The sequence below is a fragment of the Cercospora beticola genome, chromosome 7, assembly GCF_033473495.1.
Source record: "Cercospora beticola chromosome 7, complete sequence".
In the NCBI taxonomy this organism is placed as follows: domain Eukaryota; kingdom Fungi; phylum Ascomycota; class Dothideomycetes; order Mycosphaerellales; family Mycosphaerellaceae; genus Cercospora; species Cercospora beticola.
Window position 1 is genome coordinate 381,525 of NC_088941.1, and position 21,704 is coordinate 403,228.

The 21,704-nt window shown below is 51.3% G+C and overlaps 11 protein-coding genes across 11 annotated transcripts; 7 read left to right on the plus strand and 4 right to left on the minus strand.

Annotated features, from left to right (window-relative positions):
* Window positions 1-129: 129 nt before the first annotated feature.
* On the plus strand, window positions 130-1,396 carry RHO25_010411 (uncharacterized protein; the record flags this gene model as incomplete). Its single annotated transcript, XM_023602678.2, has 3 exons — window positions 130-169; window positions 231-402; window positions 460-1,396. 3 exons carry the CDS (start codon window positions 130-132, stop codon window positions 1,394-1,396), a joined length of 1,149 nt encoding a protein of 382 aa, XP_023451465.1.
* A 608-nt stretch (window positions 1,397-2,004) lies between these two features.
* RHO25_010412 (uncharacterized protein) lies at window positions 2,005-3,613 on the minus strand (the record flags this gene model as incomplete). The annotated part of the gene is made up of 4 exons (XM_023602677.1): window positions 2,005-2,599; window positions 2,656-3,256; window positions 3,309-3,389; window positions 3,442-3,613. The coding sequence occupies 4 exons, from the start codon at window positions 3,611-3,613 to the stop codon at window positions 2,005-2,007; spliced, it is 1,449 nt and encodes a 482-aa protein (XP_023451462.1).
* Window positions 3,614-4,009: 396 nt separating this feature from the next.
* RHO25_010413 (uncharacterized protein) lies at window positions 4,010-4,937 on the plus strand (the record flags this gene model as incomplete). Its single annotated transcript, XM_023602676.2, has 2 exons — window positions 4,010-4,097; window positions 4,150-4,937. 2 exons carry the CDS (start codon window positions 4,010-4,012, stop codon window positions 4,935-4,937), a joined length of 876 nt encoding a protein of 291 aa, XP_023451463.2.
* A 979-nt stretch (window positions 4,938-5,916) lies between these two features.
* Window positions 5,917-6,465, plus strand: RHO25_010414 (uncharacterized protein; the record flags this gene model as incomplete). Its single annotated transcript, XM_023602674.2, has 1 exon — window positions 5,917-6,465. The coding sequence occupies one exon, from the start codon at window positions 5,917-5,919 to the stop codon at window positions 6,463-6,465; it is 549 nt and encodes a 182-aa protein (XP_023451461.1).
* Window positions 6,466-6,902: 437 nt separating this feature from the next.
* Window positions 6,903-7,367, plus strand: RHO25_010415 (uncharacterized protein; the record flags this gene model as incomplete). The annotated part of the gene is made up of 1 exon (XM_023602673.1): window positions 6,903-7,367. The coding sequence occupies one exon, from the start codon at window positions 6,903-6,905 to the stop codon at window positions 7,365-7,367; it is 465 nt and encodes a 154-aa protein (XP_023451458.1).
* A 154-nt stretch (window positions 7,368-7,521) lies between these two features.
* Window positions 7,522-9,642, minus strand: RHO25_010416 (uncharacterized protein; the record flags this gene model as incomplete). Its single annotated transcript, XM_023602672.2, has 1 exon — window positions 7,522-9,642. The coding sequence occupies one exon, from the start codon at window positions 9,640-9,642 to the stop codon at window positions 7,522-7,524; it is 2,121 nt and encodes a 706-aa protein (XP_023451459.1).
* A 1,020-nt stretch (window positions 9,643-10,662) lies between these two features.
* Window positions 10,663-12,624, plus strand: RHO25_010417 (uncharacterized protein; the record flags this gene model as incomplete). Its single annotated transcript, XM_023602671.2, has 2 exons — window positions 10,663-11,438; window positions 11,487-12,624. 2 exons carry the CDS (start codon window positions 10,663-10,665, stop codon window positions 12,622-12,624), a joined length of 1,914 nt encoding a protein of 637 aa, XP_023450965.1.
* An 850-nt stretch (window positions 12,625-13,474) lies between these two features.
* RHO25_010418 (uncharacterized protein) lies at window positions 13,475-15,367 on the plus strand (the record flags this gene model as incomplete). The annotated part of the gene is made up of 1 exon (XM_023602670.2): window positions 13,475-15,367. One exon carries the CDS (start codon window positions 13,475-13,477, stop codon window positions 15,365-15,367), a length of 1,893 nt encoding a protein of 630 aa, XP_023450964.1.
* A 772-nt stretch (window positions 15,368-16,139) lies between these two features.
* RHO25_010419 (uncharacterized protein) lies at window positions 16,140-17,741 on the plus strand (the record flags this gene model as incomplete). Its single annotated transcript, XM_023602669.1, has 2 exons — window positions 16,140-17,472; window positions 17,530-17,741. The coding sequence occupies 2 exons, from the start codon at window positions 16,140-16,142 to the stop codon at window positions 17,739-17,741; spliced, it is 1,545 nt and encodes a 514-aa protein (XP_023450957.1).
* Window positions 17,742-17,780: 39 nt separating this feature from the next.
* RHO25_010420 (uncharacterized protein) lies at window positions 17,781-18,484 on the minus strand (the record flags this gene model as incomplete). Its single annotated transcript, XM_023602668.2, has 2 exons — window positions 17,781-18,046; window positions 18,121-18,484. The coding sequence occupies 2 exons, from the start codon at window positions 18,482-18,484 to the stop codon at window positions 17,781-17,783; spliced, it is 630 nt and encodes a 209-aa protein (XP_023450956.1).
* A 195-nt stretch (window positions 18,485-18,679) lies between these two features.
* On the minus strand, window positions 18,680-19,231 carry RHO25_010421 (uncharacterized protein; the record flags this gene model as incomplete). Its single annotated transcript, XM_023602667.1, has 1 exon — window positions 18,680-19,231. The coding sequence occupies one exon, from the start codon at window positions 19,229-19,231 to the stop codon at window positions 18,680-18,682; it is 552 nt and encodes a 183-aa protein (XP_023450959.1).
* Between the last annotated feature and the right edge of the window lie 2,473 nt (window positions 19,232-21,704).

Sequence of the window (21,704 nt, forward strand, 5' to 3'; positions counted from 1 at the left end):
GATATGATCAGCCAAGTGAAGCGGCGATAACATCAACAAAACGACCTCAGTGCCAGTCATCCACGTTGCCTCAACATCCTTGTCAGACCCCGACTTTACCGAAAGCGGGTCGACGCTGCAGCACTCTACATGCACGCTGCCACTTCTCTGATGGAGTCCCTTTTGTATGGTACGTCTTCGCACCGTCACTGCGCTCACTGAATTTTTGCGCGTTTACTGAGACTCTCCAGGCGCGAACATTGAAATGGTGCGCATCGACACAGTACGCGAATCCAATGCCAAGTGCAAATCTCTCGTGGGCCTGGTCGCAATCTTTGTAGGCGGGACGGGAGGCATCGGAGAGAGCACCGCTAAGGAGTTGTTCCTTCGCACTACGAGTCCCAAGGCCTACATTATCGGCAGGTGAGCGTTTTGCTAGTCCCTGCCTTCTCGACACTGATCGCTGATCACCAAATGCAGGAGCGAAGAACGTGGCAAACGCATCTGCGATGAGCTACATGAGATCAATCCCCAAGGCAAAGCTATTTTCATCCAGCGAGACATCAGCGCGCTGAAAAATGTTGACGAGCTATGTGCGGAACTCCGCCAACGGGAGCCCAAGATTCACTGTTTATTCCTGACTGCTGGTTACATGACTCTCCGAGGACGAACAGAGACTCCCGACGGCATCGATCGAAAGATGGCAGTCAATTACTACGCGCGCATGAGATGTATCGAGAAAATGATGCCAAGCTTGGAAAAGGCCTCCAACGAAGGCGAACTATCGCGTGTCATTTCTGTGCTCGCTGCAGGATCCGAAGGTGACGTGCGAGTGGATGATCTCGAGCTGAAGCACAATTTCACTTTACACGCATGCCTGGCTCACTGTGTCGTCATGACGGACTTTTTCATCGCTGGACTAGCAGAGCGTTATCCCGGGACATCTTTCAGTCACTCGTATCCAGGAACCGTCAAGACAGGAATCGCCAATGAACTTAGTGGACCGGTTCGACTTGCCGTCAAAGTCATGTACGCAGTCATGACTCCCTGGATATTGAACGTACAAGAATCTGGAGAGCGACATTTGTTCCAAATCACAAGTCAATGCTACCCGTCGCGGAACGGAGGAGCTGGCATACCTATTCCAGAAGGTTTATCTGCTATGCGCGCAGTGAACGGACAGCCGGGCGGTGGTGCCTACTTACTTGACTGGGACGGGAAATCTACTGGAGATGAATCGGTGCTGTCAAAGCATCGCGAGATGGGCATGGAGAAGATCGTTTGGGACCACACGCACGAAATTTTCGAACGAGCGGAGATGAAGATGCGTAAAGATTCCAAACGTGCTGCAGTGAATGAGGCCGAAGGTGCTGGTCGACCGATACCCAACCCACCTGGATGGCGCCCAGCGGCTTGAATCACAACGCCAACACACACTACATTGATTCAGCGCCGCGCAGCAGGATTTGATATGGAAGCGCTTATGGCAATGGCTGGAAGCATTTCACTGGGTACGACAAGCAGACAGGCCGTGGACGATTCTTACATGATTGATTTACATGCGCATCGAAGATCGGCGGCCCACTCGTTGGGGATCTGCCGTTACACAGTATAACGCGGAGATGGAGACACCTCCGATTTTTCGGGCCCTTGGCGATCTCGTGCGAGCCGTGGCGAGATGCTCTCACACCAAGCGCTGGCAACCTCCACAGCGTTCCCAGATCGAGCAGTTGGTAGCTTCGATGACCTCAGATTGCTAACCTCCGAGCCACGCGTAATTCCAAGCGACCAGTGGCAGCCGTTAGCGGATGTGAGGATTTCAAAACAAGCAGACGATGCAGGCCAATTCGGCGGCATGGCCGTCGCCGCCTGGCCAAGGCTCTCTCCCTCTTCCCCATGGACCTCCTCCACGAAGGATTGGTTTAAGCTTCCCGTATTGGAGGCGATGTTACATACTGAGAGTCTTTGCTGGAAGCTCGATTGTACCCCGCTTCATCGCCTCAAAAGATTTTTTACTGTACGTACCTAGAGTGTGTAGCGAAAATGTGGGTGACGATCCCCTTTCACCCCAGCATCTATCAATTTCTGCTGCTCAACGATATCCATGTTCTCTCTCCTCTCGTTGATACACTTTAGCACAAGGTAGATACCGCAATACCCTAAAGCAGCGCAGACGATCGCGGCCAAGCTCACCCCGTGTCCGATGACATATCGCCCGCGAGAGTCTGTGATTCGGTAGATCTGTCCTGCCAGAATTCCTGCACTGTTGCCCACAGTTTGCTGTAGACCGATGGCAGTGGCGCGCTTGTAATATCCTGCATTACTATTACTGTTCCAAGTGACGTTCAGTCCTACACAACAGTAAATCCCTGTTGCGGTAACGAATGTCGCGAAGTAGAGAATTGCTGTTCTATGCATGTCCACGCTGAGCATCATAGCGTAGCCGATTGCTGTGATCAAAGCCAGTGGGACCATGAAGAAAGCTCGTCTGCGGGCAAGATCGGAGAAGAAGGCGATTGCTAAGTAGAAGACCGAGGCCCAGATATAGACTGGGACGGTCAGGAGTTGGGTCTTGACGCTGCTGAATCCGAAGCCGCGGATGATGGTGGGGAGGAAAGTACTTGAATCGTCGTCAGCAAATGTACGCAGTTGAGATAGGTGCAAGTGAGATTTTACCTAAAACCAAAAGAACAAGTATTCGCACAAAACTGGCAAAAAGCACTCAACCAGACTTTCCCATCCTTGAAAGCGAGCTTAACTTCTTCTCGATCGAACGTCTCGCTCTCGCCTTGATAAATCGCAGCTTGACGATTCCGGATCCGCATCAACTTTTTATCATTTTCGTTGAGCCACCAGGCTTTTTCGAAATTATCTGGCAAGAGCAAGAAACATGCGATTCCCACAGCCACGGATATCAATCCTTCGACCAGAAAAAGCCATCTCCAACCTTCTAGAGCTCCATTCAGACGGGTCAGACCATAAGCTAGTAGACCTCCGAATGCTCCCGAGAGTGCTGAGGCTACGAAGAGGTAGGAGACTCGTTGGGCTTGTTCCGTAGGTTTGTAGAATGTGCTGAGGTAGACTGTTAGGCAGGGGAAGAGGCCTGATTCGAAGGCTCCGAGGAGGAGGCGGGTGGCGAGGAGTGTGGCGTAGTTTTTCATGAAGGCGCTTCCGATTACTACGAGGGACCAGAGGATTATGAAGGCTGGGATTAGGCGAGAGGGACGAGCGGCTTTGAGGATTAGGGAGGAGGGGATTTCGAAGGTTATGTATGTGACTGGCCTCGTTGTGTTAGTTGAGGGATTCGGAGTGGAGAGCCTCGTTCGTACCGTAGAAGACTGTGACTGCGACATTCAATTGGGAGCCGGTTAAGTTGAGGTCTTCGTTCATGCCGGCGATGGCAGCATTTCCTATGTGATACGTGTCAACAAAATGCAGAGACATGAGCGATTACATGCTCACCAATATTGCTTCGATCGAGGTAGGCCACTAGGAACACTACCACCATCATGGGTGAGAGCCACAGATCCAGTTTCCTCACGAGCCGCTTTTCAGCCGCCGGGTCGATGGTCGTCTCGCATGTTGTAGCAGTAGTTTCGACATCGATGGCTTGCTTTTCATCATGGCCGTCCATTTTTGGGAGTGTGCAGTTAGGCGCTTGCTTCCTCAGACACATTGGTGGCGACCATCACTTAAGCAAAGCATATGTTTGTGCCAAGCCTTTGTGATAGCAGGCTCAGGCCTATCGGGCACGCTTCTGCCAAAGAATTGGCCGACCTCGAGATAAGTACCTCTATGAGTGGAGAATCATTTTGATGTTCGCAATCTTCACGCATTCCGTGGCATCACATCAAAGAGCTCTTTGCAGCCCGATCGGGCAACTTCTTCGCCTAATCGATGGCCGGCCCACGCAGAAAGTAGCTCCACTTCTGCGAGCATAGTCAACTCATGTTCGCAGAATGAGATAGCTGTGTAACATACAATACATTCTCTCGGCAACACGCACAAGATCGTCGTCTTCGTCCCGAATATGGCTTCGTGGAAACGACTTGTGCGATTTATCGCCGCAGAAGATGAGCTTGAGCATATCGGCGAACCTGTCGATCCTGAGCTTGATGGTGAGAATTAGATGCGCTTTTGCAGAATGTGCGGGGCTGAATCTCTGAGTAGTCGGTGCTGCTTTGGCGAGCAATCAAACAATACAAGTCAAGACATATTCAGGGTCATCCACTTTACAGGACGACATACATCCAACCGGGCATACTCTCACCACCAAGACCATTCTCCCGCCTGTATCCCGCCAGGAAGTTGGGACAATTCGCTGCATTGGACTCAATTATCGTCATCATGCCGCCGAGATGAAGTTGGAAGTTCCAACATATCCGTCAGTCTTCTTCAAGCCAGCGAATTGCCTTAATGGTCCCAATGCGGACCTCGTTATTCCTCGACAAGCTACAGATGAGCAGGCAGACTACGAAGCTGAATTAGCAGTGGTCATTGGCCAAGCATGCCGCAATGTGACAGCTGAGAATGCCATGGAGTACGTGCTAGGGTACACATGCTCCAACGATGTGACAGCTCGCAAATGGCAGTTTGCAGGAGGCAACACGCAATGGGGGTATGGCAAAGGTTTTGACGGCTTCGCACCAATCGGTCCTTGTCTTGTTTCTGCCAGAGAGATTCCGGATCCTAGTGTGATCGAGCTCAAGACCGTGCTCAACGGAAAGGTCATGCAGGAGAGTAGAGCGGATGACATGATCTTTTCCATCGCGGAGATCGTTCCGCATTTGAGCCAGGGAACCACGCTCGAGGCAGGTACTGTGATCATGACTGGGACACCACATGGGATAGGAGTCAGCAGTCAGCCTCCGGTGTTTCTGCGTCATGGAGACGATGTGCGGATTGTGATGAGCCATGGTTTAGGGAGCTTGATCAATCATGTGGTTTACGAGGAGTAGTCTAGGCGACAGGGTGAGCGGCCGCGGGTTGCTACTCACAGATCGGCATTGCTGTATAAGCATAGCCCTAGGTTCCTCCGAAGAGACTAGTAACGAACATGTTAGTTGTTAGTTCTAGAATTGCTCGGCTACTGCAAGAGCTGCTGTCAAGTATCTCACGCCCAGACACCTCAGGCCCGCACGCCAAGCCTTGCTCCTGGAGCAGCGACAGCGGTGTGCCTGCCAGACTGCCAGAAACACCAACTTCGCTCTCACGCCACTGGATCTGGAAAGGAGGTGACTCCTCGGCCACCAGAGCTGTTATGCATTTCTTCGAAGAGCGGAGGACAGCTCGGCGACTTGCAGATACCATACCAGTCCTGCAACTACCTTTGGCCATGAAGGCGCACGTGTTGCATCCAGGTCTTCCATCCAGGTCGTTGTCCTCTGCTCCTGGACCTGCTGTATCCGGCTGCGGTGCCGCGGAAACACCTGGTCAGCTCTCAGGTCCAAGATCTTACCCTTGAGGGGCACGGTCTCGTCTCGACCAAATTTGGCAATTGTTGCGACAACTGCAATAAAGTAACGTTGGGATAGGCATGTTTGTACCGCCATGCTAGACTAGCCATCCTCCGGAGGTGAGCGGAAAATGCCAGTGCCTATTGCAGTATAAAGACCATCACTATTGGCGACAAGTAGAGCCGAAAGTCAGTTCTCAGGTCCAAGATCTTACCCTTGAGGGGCACGGTCTCGTCTCGACCAAATTTGGCAATTGTTGCGACAACTGCAATAAAGTAACGTTGGGATAGGCATGTTTGTACCGCCATGCTAGACTAGCCATCCTCCGGAGGTGAGCGGAAAATGCCAGTGCCTATTGCAGTATAAAGACCATCACTATTGGCGACAAGTAGAGCCGAAAGTCAGTTCTCAAGTCAAAAACAGCTGCCAAAGCACCATCAATTGTCACACTCAAACCGACATTCACTTCACTGAACTCAAGATGCTGAGCCACTCCAAGACCTTCATCGCCATACTGGCAGCAGCAGCATATCTTCCTTCCACTCTGGGCTGCATCTGGTTCAATGCCACACTCCACGAAGGCGCCAACAAAGCCAGTTCCGCCGAAGAAGCCATCGACCTCCAAAAACAAAAGACAAGTGGCGGACAAGTCGGCGATGTTCGCCTAGACGTCTACTTCTGGGATGACAAAGACAACGACGATATCGTGGAGCCATTGAAAGACGCTTTCTGTACCGGAGTGGACCTCAAGCCATATGCAGACAATACTTGGGTTGTGCCATGTACACCAGAAGAGAAGCAAGTCGAACTCGACATTGTTTACAACCCGGATATCACAGAAGGTGGAGTGCTTGTCAGTGTCTTCAAGTATAAATATCCGAGAGAGCAAGCGGAGGCCTCGAACAATCCAGACAAAGATCTCATTTACACTTTCAATACTGAGAGCAATGACGCGAAAGGGGAGTTCTTTGAGGATAAAATCTTCTGCAGAGACTGTACGAGTTCTGCGGGTCAGCCTCTGAAGTGTTGATGTGATGATTAGAGACTAGCTGGAAATATTTGTGGTTCACGTCTCACTCAAGACGTAGGATAGCTCTAGAGAAAAGGTACGATTCAATGTGCAATTGAGCGTTCGGGAGGATTTCACTACCTACATCTCATAAACGTTCTTGATATCTCAAGCAGCTCAGCGGCAGCAAGAGACATTTCATCTGCCAACGCTAGAGCCATGTGTCTGTCTGAAAGTCTCCAAGTAGTCGGATGCAGGCGAGATACGAGAACAGACTCCAACCCTGCATTTCAGTAAAGTATACGATGCCCTACAACATTGTTAGAAATGCTTCACTACACTCGTGGTTCTGTCATCTCCTCTTGACTTAATCTTCAAACAACAGCTTCCCTTCCAAACCAGATCTCCTTTCTCAAAGACAGATTCCACAACTCCTCCACGCCCACAAAACACCAAAGATGAAACTCCTCCCAGCCACCCTCCTCCTCTCCCTCTTCTCCACACCCCTCACAACCGCAACCCTAATCACCTACGACGCCGGCTACGACGACCCCACCGGCCCTCTAACAGCAATCGCCTGCTCCACAGGCCCAAACGGCCTCATGACGACCCAAAACTGGAACTTCCAATCCGAAATTCCAACATTTCCATTCATGGGCGGTTCAGCCGATATCGAAGCCTGGAATAGCGAGTTCTGTGGACAATGCTATCAAATCACATATGGCGAGAACACAGTTTATGTTTTGGGAATTGACCGCTCAGCGAAGGGTATGAACTTGAGTAAAGCGGCCATGGATGCTTTGACGAGGGGGATGGCGGTGCAGGAGGGGACGCTTGATGCCGTGGTGGTGAGGGTTGGAGGGGAGATGTGTGGGTTGGGGTGGAAGAGGAGGAGGGGCTTGAGGACGGAGGTTAGTGCTTAGGTGTGTGCTTTCGAAAGAGATGGAATCAGAGTCGAAAGTCGTGCGATAGTATGTATGTTCAGTATGTACATCGAAGACATGAGCCTCGTAGATCATCTCATCTTGATTCTGCCGTGATTCTCGTACAACGTACATTGCTCGCTTCGAATGAGCTTTATTGTGGCTCGCTCGTGCCATCTTTCATGGGTATCCAATCACCATCTGCTGTCCAGGTTCCAGCTTTTGTAAAGTCGGCGGTCCTGCTGCCAGACATATATGCGAATCTGAAATATTCTGGAACTGCGCTCTGCGAGTCGGACTCACGTATCCCAGCACCTTCTTCCGCAAAATCATCGATATCAGAGCTTGACGCGATAGGCAGCATTCCGGGCTCACTTCTCCCCAGATGATGGCGTTTCCATGTCCAAGTGTAGTTGCCAGTTCCGACTAGACCATCACCATCCCAATACGATGAATCGTCTCGAAATCCGCGGAAGCGCTCAACGTCGTTGACGAGGACTGAGACACCATCATAAGTGATACCGAGTTTTTCATCGAATATTGGAAGAGAGCCCATGTTGAAGGTGATATTCTTCGCTCCGATTGCCAATGCACTGATGGCCGGGAGCAAAGAATGTTGAGCAGTACCTTGTAGTAATTCTGCTGGCAGCTCCACGATGGACGCGAAACCCCATCTTGCCACTCCGTTGATGAATAGACCCAGGAGAAGTCCTTGGTAGATCAAACTTGGGCGATTCTGGAAGCTTGTTCCAGGCAGTAACAGAAGTGCCAAAATGTAGTGGTGAATTCGCAGACTGAGTCCTGGGATGGCCAGAAATATGAGTAGTGCCGCGACCATGGATCCATAGATCGCTAGGTAGCGCGGCATTCGTCCTTCCACGCGGAATGCCCAAGCTTGTCCTAAAGCAATGAAGAATATAGCAAGAACAATTGTAATCAAAGCAGGCACAGCTCCCGGCTGTGCTTTGAGATCGTGAGGGGTCAATCGTTGAATCGGGATCCTGTCGAATGTGTAGTTGTTCAAACTGCCCACCCAAGCTGGTCCTAGCCAAAGAATGGTCTTTTCGACCTGCGCTGTCAGTCCTGTCAAGCTTCTCTTGCTCGTAAATCTGTACGTAACATATGCACAGAAGCAAGCGGGCAAGAAACGTCCAAATGCGATACTGAGGAGACCGTAGTAGGTCGTATTTGCAGGCGGGTCAGAAACCAACGCAACGTGGAAGAAAAGAGCCACAAATATGCTCCAGAAGTGGACAGCGGGGTCTGTCGTGAAGAGCGAGACCAGAATCGTGAATATCAAAGTGGGGGCTAGCGCTGGCCAGCGCAAATCCTTGCATTGCGTCCTTGTGCCAGACAGGAAGCCGAATGTGTGCGGGAAATAGCTCGCAAAGCCAGTACTTTCAATGCTGTTTCGATTCACGGAAGGGAGTATGGATTGCTCGCCAGTCAAAGTGAGTACACCGCATCCGCCCTCGATGTCGCGAATGAAACCGGCGTGCACCGCAGAAGCGCAAATGAAGCTGTCGCCGCGGTAGATGGCGTTATCCACAATTCCATCTTCGAACCCCGTCTGCTCCTCTTTTGGTCCGCCAATGACCAAAGGTTTGTAAGTAACCATTTGATCACCAACGGCATGGCCTTGTGTCAACACCTTGTGGCAATCCGCGGGACACCTGAACGCGAGACTCGCATTTGAGAAGGGCCTGCAAAGGTTGCCATTGAGTCCGCATCGATTGTCGTCTCCCCAATATCTTGCTGCGCAGCTCAATCTGATCGGTGTACCGTAACCGGGAATTTGGGCAGCGAATGCTGACCTATGTAGCAGCAAAGAGAACACTAGGAGCCATGAAGCGATTGCGCCTACTAGCAACCAGAATCGATGTATTCTCTTCGGTGTGTAGCGGTCCAGCAAGTTGATGGGCAAATGCTGGAAACTGGGAAAGAACGGTTTGATAGTATATATCCTCGGCGGATCAGGGCCTTTGACCCACGTCACTGTCGCCGCCCATGCTTTCTTCAGCGGCTTCGGTATGCGATCTCCAAGCTTGTTCTGCAATGATGGTCTCGGTCGTGCAGGTGAAGGATCGAAATCGTCGGCCGGAGCGCGTCGCCGGAGGGGCGCATCGGGTCCAATCGTCTCATCGTCGTCGGTATCGGATGGAGAGTCGCGGTAGCGGTCGGTGTGAATGTCGTTGTGGGTGGTGTAGCCGTTGCTGCTGGAGCTCGAGAAGTGAGCTTCCTCGTCGGTGCTACTGCTCTCATATCTGGATGCCATCTTATCGCCGATCTAACCCCGCGGCGGTATCCTCGTCGCAGTTGCCTGATGCTGGTACTGCTATCAACGTATCATATTGCTGTTGTCTGTATAACGATCTGAGGTATGCGACTGTGTTCCAAGCATTCTACAGCAACCAACGCGCGTAAGAGCGATTGGCGACTGCTCCCACCGGGCTCGGAACGACCAAGACCCATCCTTCCACGTGTTCGGCTGGAGCTGTCGGATGCAGGTCCGCTTCAGTAATGCAAGGCCCAAACCATGTCCGTTTTCACAATTCACAACGATAATACATCAACACCCTACCGGATGCTTATAACGAAAGCTGTTGCACGTGTACTTGACCTGGGAAGTCGTGCTATCGGTTATTGAGTCGTCTTCCTCGTTCGAACCAAGTCGCCGGATGTGGAGAGCTATCGCTGCAGTACTTGTAGGCTGCAGGAAGGCGGCAGGCAATTAGAAGACATGTCGAAGAAATGCTCTCGTCCTTTTGACCCATTTGGATGTGAATCTCTTCGAACGGGACAGGGGCCTGTTGATGTGCTCGATAACGCCATGTCTTGCCCCTCTCTCACCATTCGTAGTCGCAGCAATTTATGTATCGAGCAGAGACGAACTCGCAAAAACGCGCCTTCTCAGCATTGCGCAACTCCCTATTCACGAAATTGCTTCTAAGATCACTGCGTTACTGCGAACGTCGACATCGCCAAGCCAACAAAGAGGAACGTGGTCTATGATGCTCAATGCCATCTGTCGACGCGCTTTTTGACCCACTTTTGTCGAACTGATTCGCTGCACGTCGTCCCGTCTCCAGCGCCACACCGAGCGGTCGACGGACTTTATATCAACTCGCGCTTCCTGATTACCTGATCATCGACTGATAAGCCGCGCGGGGAAGACTATAGTTGGACGGAGCATTGATGCGACAATTGCTTTCGTTGTTCTGTCTTGACAAACGACCTGGACTTTTGTGATCAGCCACCGACCACCACGAGACGTCGCGTGCCTGTCATCTGCAACATGGATTCGCGGCCGGAACCTAAAGACCTGTCCCACCATCTCAGCAGAGTCACCAAGAAACGCAACGCCAGCGCTATCAAAGCATTCTACAAATACTTTCAAATTCCTGGTATCGGCCAGCTCGCAGGCGGATTGCCAAATAATTACTATTTTCCTTTCGACACTCTCGAGGCGAAAGTCGCGCGTCCAGATCGCTGGCAGCCAACGCCGAACCGACCAGTCGATAACCCGGGCGACGATGAAGCCCTCGCAGCCCTGTCCTTGGATGACAAGGACAAGGCACGCTCCAAACAAAGCCCCCTGAACCAACCACAAGATGCCATCCTGGTGCCGCACGAATCTCAGCAACCCAATCCCGTCAAAAAGATCGACCTGAACACCGCGCTGCAATACGGCCAAGCGCAAGGCTATCCGCCATTATACTACTTCATCCGCGAGTTCACGCAGCAGAACCTGCACCCAAACACCCCGTACAAAGGCGGTCCGGAGGTGGTCTTGACATGCGGCAACACAGATGGATGGTCCAAAGTACTCTCGGCGTTCACGAACGAATGGAGCGAGGAGAAGGACTGGACAAGAGATCGTGAGGGCTTGTTGGTGGAAGAGTTCGCATACATGAATGCTATACAAAGTGCCGGGCCAAGAGGCTTGACCGTCACGCCAGTGGCAATTGATGACGAAGGTCTGCTGGCTGAAGGACCAGGCGGCCTTCGTGATGTACTAGAGAATTGGGATTACAAGAAGGGGAAGAGGCCGCATCTGCTGTACACTGTTACGTGAGTACAACGATGCTACGCACAATTCCTGCAGCTGACAAGCCACAGTATGGGGCAGAATCCAACTTCTGGCGTCCTTTCGCTTGCGCGACGTCGCGAGCTGTACGCAATCGCCAGCGAGTATGACATTCTGATCATCGAGGACGATCCTTACTGGTATCTGCAATTCCCTTCAGCAACAACTGTCAACACGACGACCACTGCCGACAGTTCCAATACCTCGTTCAACCCAGACCAGCCCATGTTCGCAAATGCCGAGCCTGTGCCAGATGGCTGGAAGTCGAGCGGATATCCCTTCTTAGATTCGCTTGTGCCATCCTTCATCAACATCGATACAGATGGCCGCGTCCTTCGCCTAGACACCTTTAGCAAGACTGTTGCGCCTGGGTGTAGATTGGGGTGGATCACCGGTCAGCCTGCTCTTATCGAGCGAATCCTGCGGATCACAGAAACCAGCACACAACAGCCCTCGGGATTTGTGCAAGCTATGATCTCCGAGCTCATCCTGGGCCCAGATCATGACGGCTTGCAGAAGCCAAAGAAAGATGGCGGTAAAGGCGGCCTTAAGGACGGCGAGGGCTGGAAAGCCGACGGCTGGGTCCGCTGGCTGGAAGGTCTGCGTGGCAACTACGAGAGGCGAATGAACAACATGTCCAAGATTCTCGATGCCACCAAGTATCAGGTCAAGGCCGGCAGACGACCAAGTCTTGTACAGCACGAAGACGATGAAGACGAAGATGAGTGGAGCGTTGTCGAACGGACACAATTGTACTCATTCGATTGGCCTGTTGGCGGCATGTTTGTCTGGCTCAAGATTCACTTTGATGAACATCCACTGTTCAGAGAATACAAGAAGCGCGGCGAGCTTCAGCGATTGGGCAGAGCACTCTGGATATTCTGGACGACTTCTCCATACAAAGTCCTAGCCGCTCCAGGAACTATGTTCTCTCCTACAGAAGAGATCGCCGAGAAGAAAGGATGGAAGCATTTCCGATTGTGCTTCGCCGCGATCGACGAGGAGGACCTTGGTGGGGTGACGCAGAGGCTGGCAGACGGTGTTCATGCCTTTTTCAGGATCAAAGATGCGAAAGCAATTGAGAAGATCTTGGAGGAAGATGCGGATGAGGAGCGAATTCTGGGCAAGGAAGGTTTGGTCAATGTGGGTATGACAGCAACAGGTTGTTAGAAGGCAAAGTGGCATGCCACTATGGTCCGGGTACATACAGACCGAGTGATATATACGATCGAAATGATTGAACGACCGGTGAATGACATCCTCACTGTACCACATCTTTTGCCACCCAAGCTTGGCACCAGCCCAAGCTTTCCTCCCACCACCACTTCTTGCTTTCTACCAAGGAAGTGCCGCCAATAGAGGCATATGCAGCGACAGATGCGCAGGGCAACAACACCCTTAGGAATCGCTCCCGAAAATCCTCCTGCGTGACGACTGCACACGAATGCATTGATGAGAGTTTTATCCTCCCGCGAGGCGGCAACGCGCCACAAGCATATGACAAACAAGTTTGAAGTCACTATGTCCACATCAACCAGTAACTGCCGAATCCCGAGCAGCGCCATGCAGACTGCTCCACATCGTGATGGCGCTCAGCTTGCGCTTGCAGGGCCCGAATTTCTCCTGCAAGCGACATGCGGCCTCTGCAATATGAACGGCAATCTTTTCAACTGATTGGATTCTACAGAGTGACATCGTGCGAAACATCTGGCAGATTCGAAGCTACCGCCACTCACCTGCAGCATTTTATGACTCTACTTGCCAGGCAACAAAGCTGCGCGTCAAGAGCTGAGACTGTGGCGGTGTCGTGGCGTGCTATAAAACCAGAACAACCATCGCTTTTACCGGAAAGAGGAAGATTGCTCTACGCCCTGTCGCTTGCTACATCAGCATTCAAATCATTGTTGAAAGCGCCCTGTCGCTTGCTACTTCAGCATTCGAATCATTGTGACAGCGCCCTGTCACCTGTTAAAAGTGACAAGCTGACGTGCGTCTCATCACTAACTCCTTCACTGAGACAATGGATTTTCGCAAACTGGTAAGGGCCATGCCAGGGCCACAGATGCTGCAAAATAGCACAGATCCTCTGTCGCTGACAGAACTACCACCCAACATCCTCGAGGCTCTGATCCCGGGGTATGGCTTGATCTCACGATACGTGTACGCCACTCTCGGATTTGATCCTTCCATCTTTGTATCAGTCGGTCTTGTGGTGCTGGCAATATTGAAGGGAGGTCAGTACCTCTACGCGATACTCGAATCATGGTTCCGAAAGGCCTTCATTTCGAGCGTGTACATAGACGAACAAGACGACTTGTTCGAAATGGTGATGGAGTGGCTGGCCAAGAATCAACGCATCGGGTCCAGGCGATCGTTGACAGCCAAGACACAGACAGGTTCGAAAGCGGAAGATGGCTCAGTTGATGCTGCCGACGATGCGTTGGACGAGAATGGCATCTTCGACTACACCAAGTGGAGCTCGAGACTGCCTCCTCGATTCGAGCCCTATTATGGGCAGAACTATGTGTTCCATAATGGCACAATTTTCTTCTTCAAACGGTCGCAGAAGCAAAGTAATCAGCGAGTCCAAGTGACCTTCAGTGGGAATACACAAGACGACCAGATCCAGCTGGACTGCATCGGACGAAGCACAGAACCTATCAAGGCCCTCCTCAAAGCGATCAAGATCTGGTCGCTGAATCGACAACGAAATGTCACCACCATTCGACATCCCACACCAAAAGATAGAGCTCGGTATGGTGGTTCTTGGACGAAGACCTCCTCGAGACCATCGCGGCCTATGGAGACTGTCATTCTCGACCCTCAGCAAAAGTCCATGATCATTCGGGATATGAATGAGTACCTTCACCCAGCTTCACCAAGATGGTACGCAACTCGCGGCATACCTTATCGACGCGGCTATCTGTTTCATGGACCTCCTGGGACAGGCAAGACCAGCTTGTCGTTCGCGCTAGGAGGTATCTTCGGTCTCGACATTTATGCCATTAGTCTGCAAGAGCCTACATTGACCGAAGGTGACCTGCTTCAGCTCTTCAATGGCCTACCAAGGCGCTGTATTGTCCTATTGGAGGACGTTGACGCCGCTGGATTGCTCAGAGATGCGCAGAGTGGCAAGGACAAGATCAAGGATAAGAAGGATGACAAGAAAGATAAGAAGGACGGCAAGACAGGAGAAGAGAGCAAAGAGAAGCCTAAGAAGGACGAAGACTATACCTTGAAAGATCTGGCTCGGGAGCTGAAGGCCATTAGCACACCTGCTCGAGGTCAAGGCCGTCAGCAGCCTGGCAATCGGCAGAACAATGATCTCGGACCAAATCGCCAACCAGCTACAGGCATATCACTGTCAGGACTTCTTAATGCTATTGATGGCGTCGCCAGTGCAGAGGGTCGTGTTCTGATCATGACCACGAATCATCCAGAGAAGCTCGACGCGGCACTTGTACGTCCTGGTCGAGTTGATCGTAGAGTCGAATTCCAGCTGGCGATGAAGGAGCAGATCAGCGAGCTTTTCGTGAGAATGTACGCTGCCAGTGACCAGGTCCCAGACATTGAGGTCAAGCTCGATGGCCGTGTCTCGAATGGACGCGCGAAACTCGATGGACTGCCCAAGACGAACGGACACAGCAATGGCAATGGGCACACGCGTGGTCCGTCTGAGAACCAGCTGTCTGGGCTATCGGAGTTTGATATCGAAAACCTGGCAGTCGAGTTCGCAGGCCATATCCCTGATAATACTTTCACGCCCGCGGAGATCCAGAATCATTTGATGAAGTACAAGAAAGAACCGCGCACGGCTGTGGAGTTGGCTGAGAAGTGGACGCAAGACCTGCTGGCTGAAAAGGAGAAGGATGCGGTCGCGAGAGAACAGGCTGTCGAGAGTGAGGATGAGTGATAAAGGCGAGTCGTAGATGAACTCGTATAGACCCGAGAAGTACTGCATGTACGCTGTTGATCCTCGCGCCATCATGTGGTTACTAATCGCTTTGGTTGCCTTTGATGCAAGTGGTCGCTACCTGCCTGCCTGCGACATGGATCACATGTGATATACATACAAGTACTCAAGCCTGATTCCCACACATCGTGTCGACACAAGTCTGTCTCTCAAGTCTGTCTCTCAAGTCTCGTCGCGAGTTGCAAAATTCGCAAAGTCGAACCGAACCAATGTCGATCCCGAATATTACAGTTACAAGCTGAACGTTTTTTGACAACTGAACCCATGGTGATTGGCGCTTTCCGCGGATCGCGGACGAATTGAGCGCATGGCGCAAGGATCTGCCAACCAATCTTGTGGGTTGCAGCTTCGTTCAGTTCGAAGTTTGGGCCAAACACTGACCCCCACCAACACACTCGCAAGATCGACCAACTGCAGTGGCGCTTTTTTGTCTGTCGGCTCGTAGGAATTCCGTTGCTTGTGGCTGCTGACTAGTGATTACTATAGGGTCGGTGTAGAATGTGAGGTAGGATTTGGACTTCACCTTTTTGTGCTTTCTTATTTTCTGTTTCTTTACTGCTTGTTTGACTACTGACTGGAAGCTTCGCCTTGACGTGTGGCGATCGCGACTTCAGTTTTCGCGGAAGTCGTACGGTCTGGATCTGGAAGGAGGTACAAGCCTCTAACCTCTGGAGGAACGGTCCTGAATATATCATACCTGGACTCCTTCAACATGGCCTTGATACCCTTTGAGGTCGCGAGCACCCACACATTGCTGCTGGCAATTGGCTCCCTGCTCGTCTTGACCAGCCTCATCCTTTACATCTTCCACAAGCCCGCTTTCCCTAAGAATGCTCCCAAAGTCACCAACCATGACAGCATACCGCTGATCGGCGCTCTCAAGTTCTTTACTCGGCGCATAGACTTCATGAAGAATGGACAGAGTCACTCTTCCACTGGAAACTTCAGTTTCTACGCCGGTATGCATCCCGTTGTCGGACTCTCAGGCAAATCGGTCGAGCAACGACGCGTTTTTCTTGAGGATAAGCGATTGGGGTTCAGCGAGGGCTATGCTGCACTCCTCGCCGGCGCGCCCGAAGTTAAGAAGAACAACAACATCTTGGCGGAGAAGAATGGCGGCGTGGAAATTTCACAGTACTTCACTACTCGTCTGGTAGCAATGCTGAAGGGAAATGTGCTAAGGGACCGCTTACCTCAATTACTGCAGGATGCACGCAAGGCCCTGGATTCTCTGGCCCAGCAATCAGAGAAGGTCACGAATCCTTTCGAATCGATTTATCGCATGGTCTTCCAGTTCACGATGAGGACGGTGGCGTGCACTGAGATCGCGGATGACCCGGTGAAGCTAGAGCAAGTTCTGAAGTTATTCGAACAGATCGATGCGGCCAATACGCCTACTCAGATCATGTACCCTTGGGTTCCAACACCTTCGAAGTTGAAGCGTCTGATGGCTGGTACAAAGCTGTATATGATGTTCCAGAAAATCATCGATGACCGAAAAGCATCTGGGCGACAAGATGATGATGCTTTGCAATTCTGTTTGGATCACGGAGACAATGTCACTGATATCATCACCTTCGTGGTTGGAGCATTGTTTGCAGGACAGGTCAACAGCGGCATCAACTCAGCTGCGGTCTTGTGCTATCTCGCCAATAACACCGAGTGGATGAAGCGTGTGAGCGACGAAGTCGAAGCGATCGCGGACAAATATGCTCCGAACAAGGACTTGCCACTAAAAGAGCGTCTAATGCACATTCCTATCGAAGCGTGGGAGGGCGAATTCCACGCAATGGACTATTGCCTCAAGGAAACGATCCGGTTGCAAATGTGCGGGACCGCTTTCCGGAAAAACTCCTCGAATTCGGACGTCGTGATCAACAAGCAGACTGGCGAGGTGATTCCAGCAGGCTACTACGTGGCCATGGCCGTCGATGACATGCATCTTAACCCAGACTTGTACCCCAATCCTCGAGAGTGGGACCCTGCAAGATATTCTCCTGAGAGAGCAGAGGACAAGAAGGAGACGCATGCTTGGATGGGATGGGGTATGTGTTTACTTTGCGAGCACATTTCCTGCTCACTTGCTAACGTTTTTCTAACAGGTGTCGCCCGCCATCCTTGCTTGGGCATGCGCTTTGCCAAGCTCGAGATCAACCTCATCGTAGCCTTCTTTCTGGCATATTTGGATAACATACAGTTACTGGATGAGCACAAGAAGCCCAAGACGCGGACCTGGGATGTGGATCGCAACCGTCATGGTTCGTATAAGCCTACGGAGACGACTTATCTCAGGTATCGGGTGCGACCAGAGTAGTACCTTGTTGCTGGGAAATTCAGAAGACAATTCTTCATTTCATTGCGTGTCACTTTTCCTCGTTGCATCTCTAATCATAAAGTGATTCCGATACATCGTTCCTTCGACTCTGGAATTGTTAATGAAAGTGTCGAGATGCCTCGCTTCGCGATATCCGGCTTTCTCATACAGTCGGACTGCATCTGGCGATGCCTCAAGGAAAGCTCGTACGCCTTGATCATCGGCTTTCTCCAAACCATACTGCATCATCAACGATCCCGCGCCTTTGCCTTGATAAGCAGGGTCCGTTGCTATGATTTCGAGATCTACAGAACATGTCCCTGTACGTCAGTTTGCCACTCCTTACAACAACGTAGAGATAGGAAAGGATCAGACTTACACCAATGTCCCTCCTTCCCCATCAAATCCCTATGCGCTCTCGCCCACGCTCCAAATGTCTCATTGCACAATTCATGATCCGCTCCCTCTGGCCATTCTGGTAGGTTCGTATCTGGCTCCACTCCAGGTTTGGGCTCTTGCCATTTGACGAATCCTGCTATGGCACCTGTTTCGTTTGACACGGCTTTCAACCAATGCGCTCCAGGCTCGTCGAGTTCGGATCGGATCATGTTCTCCCACCAAGCTCTGATGCCGGGTGTTCGAGGCCAGCAGGCGAGAGAATGTGGGTTTTGAAAGGCGGAGAAGTAGATTGTGACGCAGTGTTCAACGTCGGCTTCTTGGAGGGGTTGGAGAGTGAACGCCATCTCTGCCTCGAGAAGTCAATAGTTGGCTTGAGCAGCTTGACCTGGCGTTCTTGTAGTCACGAAATCCCGGGAGATGGTCGAACACGCCGGTGTCCAGGTGGAGACATCTCAATGAGAGTCGCTGACTAAGCTTTTTCGAGGCCGAATATAGATTGGAGCTGCAATAGTGAAGTCTTTCTTGTGAGGTTGGACTTGTCATCTCTCTCTTCTGACGTCCTCTGATCGCCTCTTGGCCGCTGCGACAGCCATTTCCACTTCGGCATTCAATCGATCTTGCTTGAAGTGCAATCGCTCTTCTCTTTGAATCGTTTCAGGCGGAACGTATCTTGTCTTTGCAGCTCGGAATCGTTCACGTCGCTGTCCTAGCCTCTTCTCCTCATCCCGTGCTTCGTTCTCGTCCTCTGCTGAAGGCTTTGTCTTTGAGCTGGACTTCGATTTGCGGTTTTTGTCATCGGTCTTCTTCTCCAATGGTCTCTGCTGATGCCTGCTGCTTCGAAAGAATGATTTTATTGACCACTTCTCTTCTCTGTCATCTTTCTTAGCTCTGGGTTGACGTCCATCGTGCACGCTGTCCCGCCGAGAGTCCTTTCGTGAACGACGGAGAGATTCGTCGTCACTACTGCTAATGCTGCTGCCATCAGACCATTTGGTGTTGGAGACCTTTCCAATGACCTTCTCGCCCGTTTCGGTCTCCACCAAAGCGTTGACCGCCTCTCCTCCAAGTTCGAGAAAGTCCGGATTCACCATGCTGTGGTTTTAAGCTCTCAGAGCTTGGCCTGAATCACCTCGTAAAGCTTGGATGATCCTTGTAACACGAAGCTTGGTACAGTGCTGGGATCATCTCCGCGGAGAGATGCCTGCATGGGAATAAATACAGTATCAGTTCTTTCCAAGCTGTATCTTCACGAAATGCGCTGCTCTCAAGATCAGCGTGTGGAAAAGCAGGTTTGCTGCAGTGTTAGCCAGGACATGACGACAGTGTACAAGACGGCTGTGGCTGAGGATCGTGGTACCAAGCCGGGCGCTTGACTCGCTTCAACAATTACATGTTTACTGGCGCTGGAATGTGCAATGGCGAATGCTCATACAGAGCAGTACGAATCTAGAACGGCAGATATGCTTCAGGACTTTTGTGACGCTACTCCATGCATAGAGGCGTTCCTTTGATCCCTTTCTTCAAAGCAATTGTTGGTTTTACCGCCAAGAATGGTACAGGTTCGTGGCAGGCAGTCTGGTTGGCATGGCCGCCAACCTTCACGCACCCACGTGGCACGTGTCTAGATCTCGATCTCAGTGAGTCCTGAGTCCTATCTCATCAAGCGTGCGGAACTACATCTGTAGTCCAAACATGCCTATTTCCTGAGGGTATGTAGTTCTTTCTTTGTTTCTTGGAACAGGGCTGCATGGAAACTCTTGGGAAGATGAATGAGTGCTTGCATGGCTTAGAGCGTCTTAGCGAGGGCAGAAAGCAAGGTGTGCGGGTGCACAAACCGGTTATTTTGGATGTGATGAGAGAACAACAAAAAAAGGGAAGACAAGAGGCGGTGGAAGCGAAGCAACCCCAGACCAATCACATGAAGCCCCACTTCAAGCTTGACTTGTCTTGGCTCGGAAGTCGACAAGGGCAGGAAAGTCCCTTGTCTTGTCTGTTACTTTCCATCTTCATCTCCCGCGACCATGGTCAACTACCGCAAAAATGCTCACAGACAGGATGCATACATATATGGAGCAGAAGTTGCAGAACACGTCGCGTCCTTGAAGCTGAAAACTCTCGCCAATTTGCTGCCGGCTGCTGATCCACATGTCGACAACCCAGTCTACAAATTAGCCGTCTCTTTTTCAAAAAAGACTACCACAATGCACTGATCGCACCATACCGCACGAGTATTTCAAATCGGCTGCATGACATGCTTCGCCGTCATGGATCACGAACAAGTAGCGCGCAAGGCTTTCGAGCTGCGCCAGGTGCTCGATAAGGCCATCAACCTTGCCCGTGAACAAGGGACCAGCTTGGAACCGGAGACAACAGCAAGAGAGGCAGATTGCATCAAAGCCCGTCGCGAGCTCACTCAACAAGCAAGCCTGATCTGATGGAAGACGTCAATCATTCAGCCTCGATATATGGCACAAGAACACCGATCTATGGGCCTATTCAGGAGTGACAAGAAGACGATGGAAGACGACAGGCTTGCGATACGTCTAATTTAAGCTTAAAGTGTATTGCCTGCCACCCAGGGCTCTTGTTGACGTATCATCACCATGATGAAGACCATGAGTTAGGCCTCTTGCGAAATCATCCGCCAGTTACTGTGTGAGCATATTTCCCTTCTGTGGGGACGAAGTGTACGACATCGAACGACCCACCAATCCAAGGCTGTCAGGCGTCAGAAGAGGATGTGAAGAAACCACAAACGGGGGTAAGACGAATTTCGGATGCGCCTCCTTCCGCGCGCGGTGATACGAACTCCAAGCTGGGTACGCAGAGCAGTTCGATCGCGGGCTGGAATCGAGCAAGGAATGCTTTGCTCACTCCCACCTTCCCCGCTCAGTCTGTGCATATATATTGATGGCGCGGACGAGTGGTATCTTGCAACTGATTCAATTTCCAAGGACGACGCGTCTCCGCTAGAAGAGAGTGCTACTGCGTGCTCAGCAACTTTAACACAAGGCTTCTCAATTCATCCGACATGAAAGCTTTTATTCGCATCTTTCTTGCGGCTGTGGTACTTCAACCTTTATAGGAGTCTCGAGCTGTACTGGTTTCGCTGACTAGACACTCTGCTTAGGCGGTCGTTGTTCTAGCTGCTCCTATCCCTGTAGAGGAGAATAGCGTGGCTACTGGTCAGCTACTCAAGGTGGCAGAGAAGTGCGAGGATGTATGTTTTGCGAAGCTGTCGTTCATATTTCGCTACATTCAAAAGTCCTCCAGGCTGACAGCTACAATAGGGTCGCGAGAAGTGTCCAGCGCACGGCTGCCCCTGCAGCGGATGGCATGGTTTATAGGTCAGGTGTTCGAGGACTTTTTTGCGCACGCAGGTTATACGGCGTTCCGGCTTCTTCCCATCATATCAAATGGAACTTATGAGGATTACGATTACGATCTCAAACATGTCTGAGACTGTCATTAATTCATCTTAAAGTGGTGGTAGGAGCAAATGCCAACAAGCACATCGACGAATGTGCACGACTGCTTGTCATTATTCATCAAGGGGTCGACGAG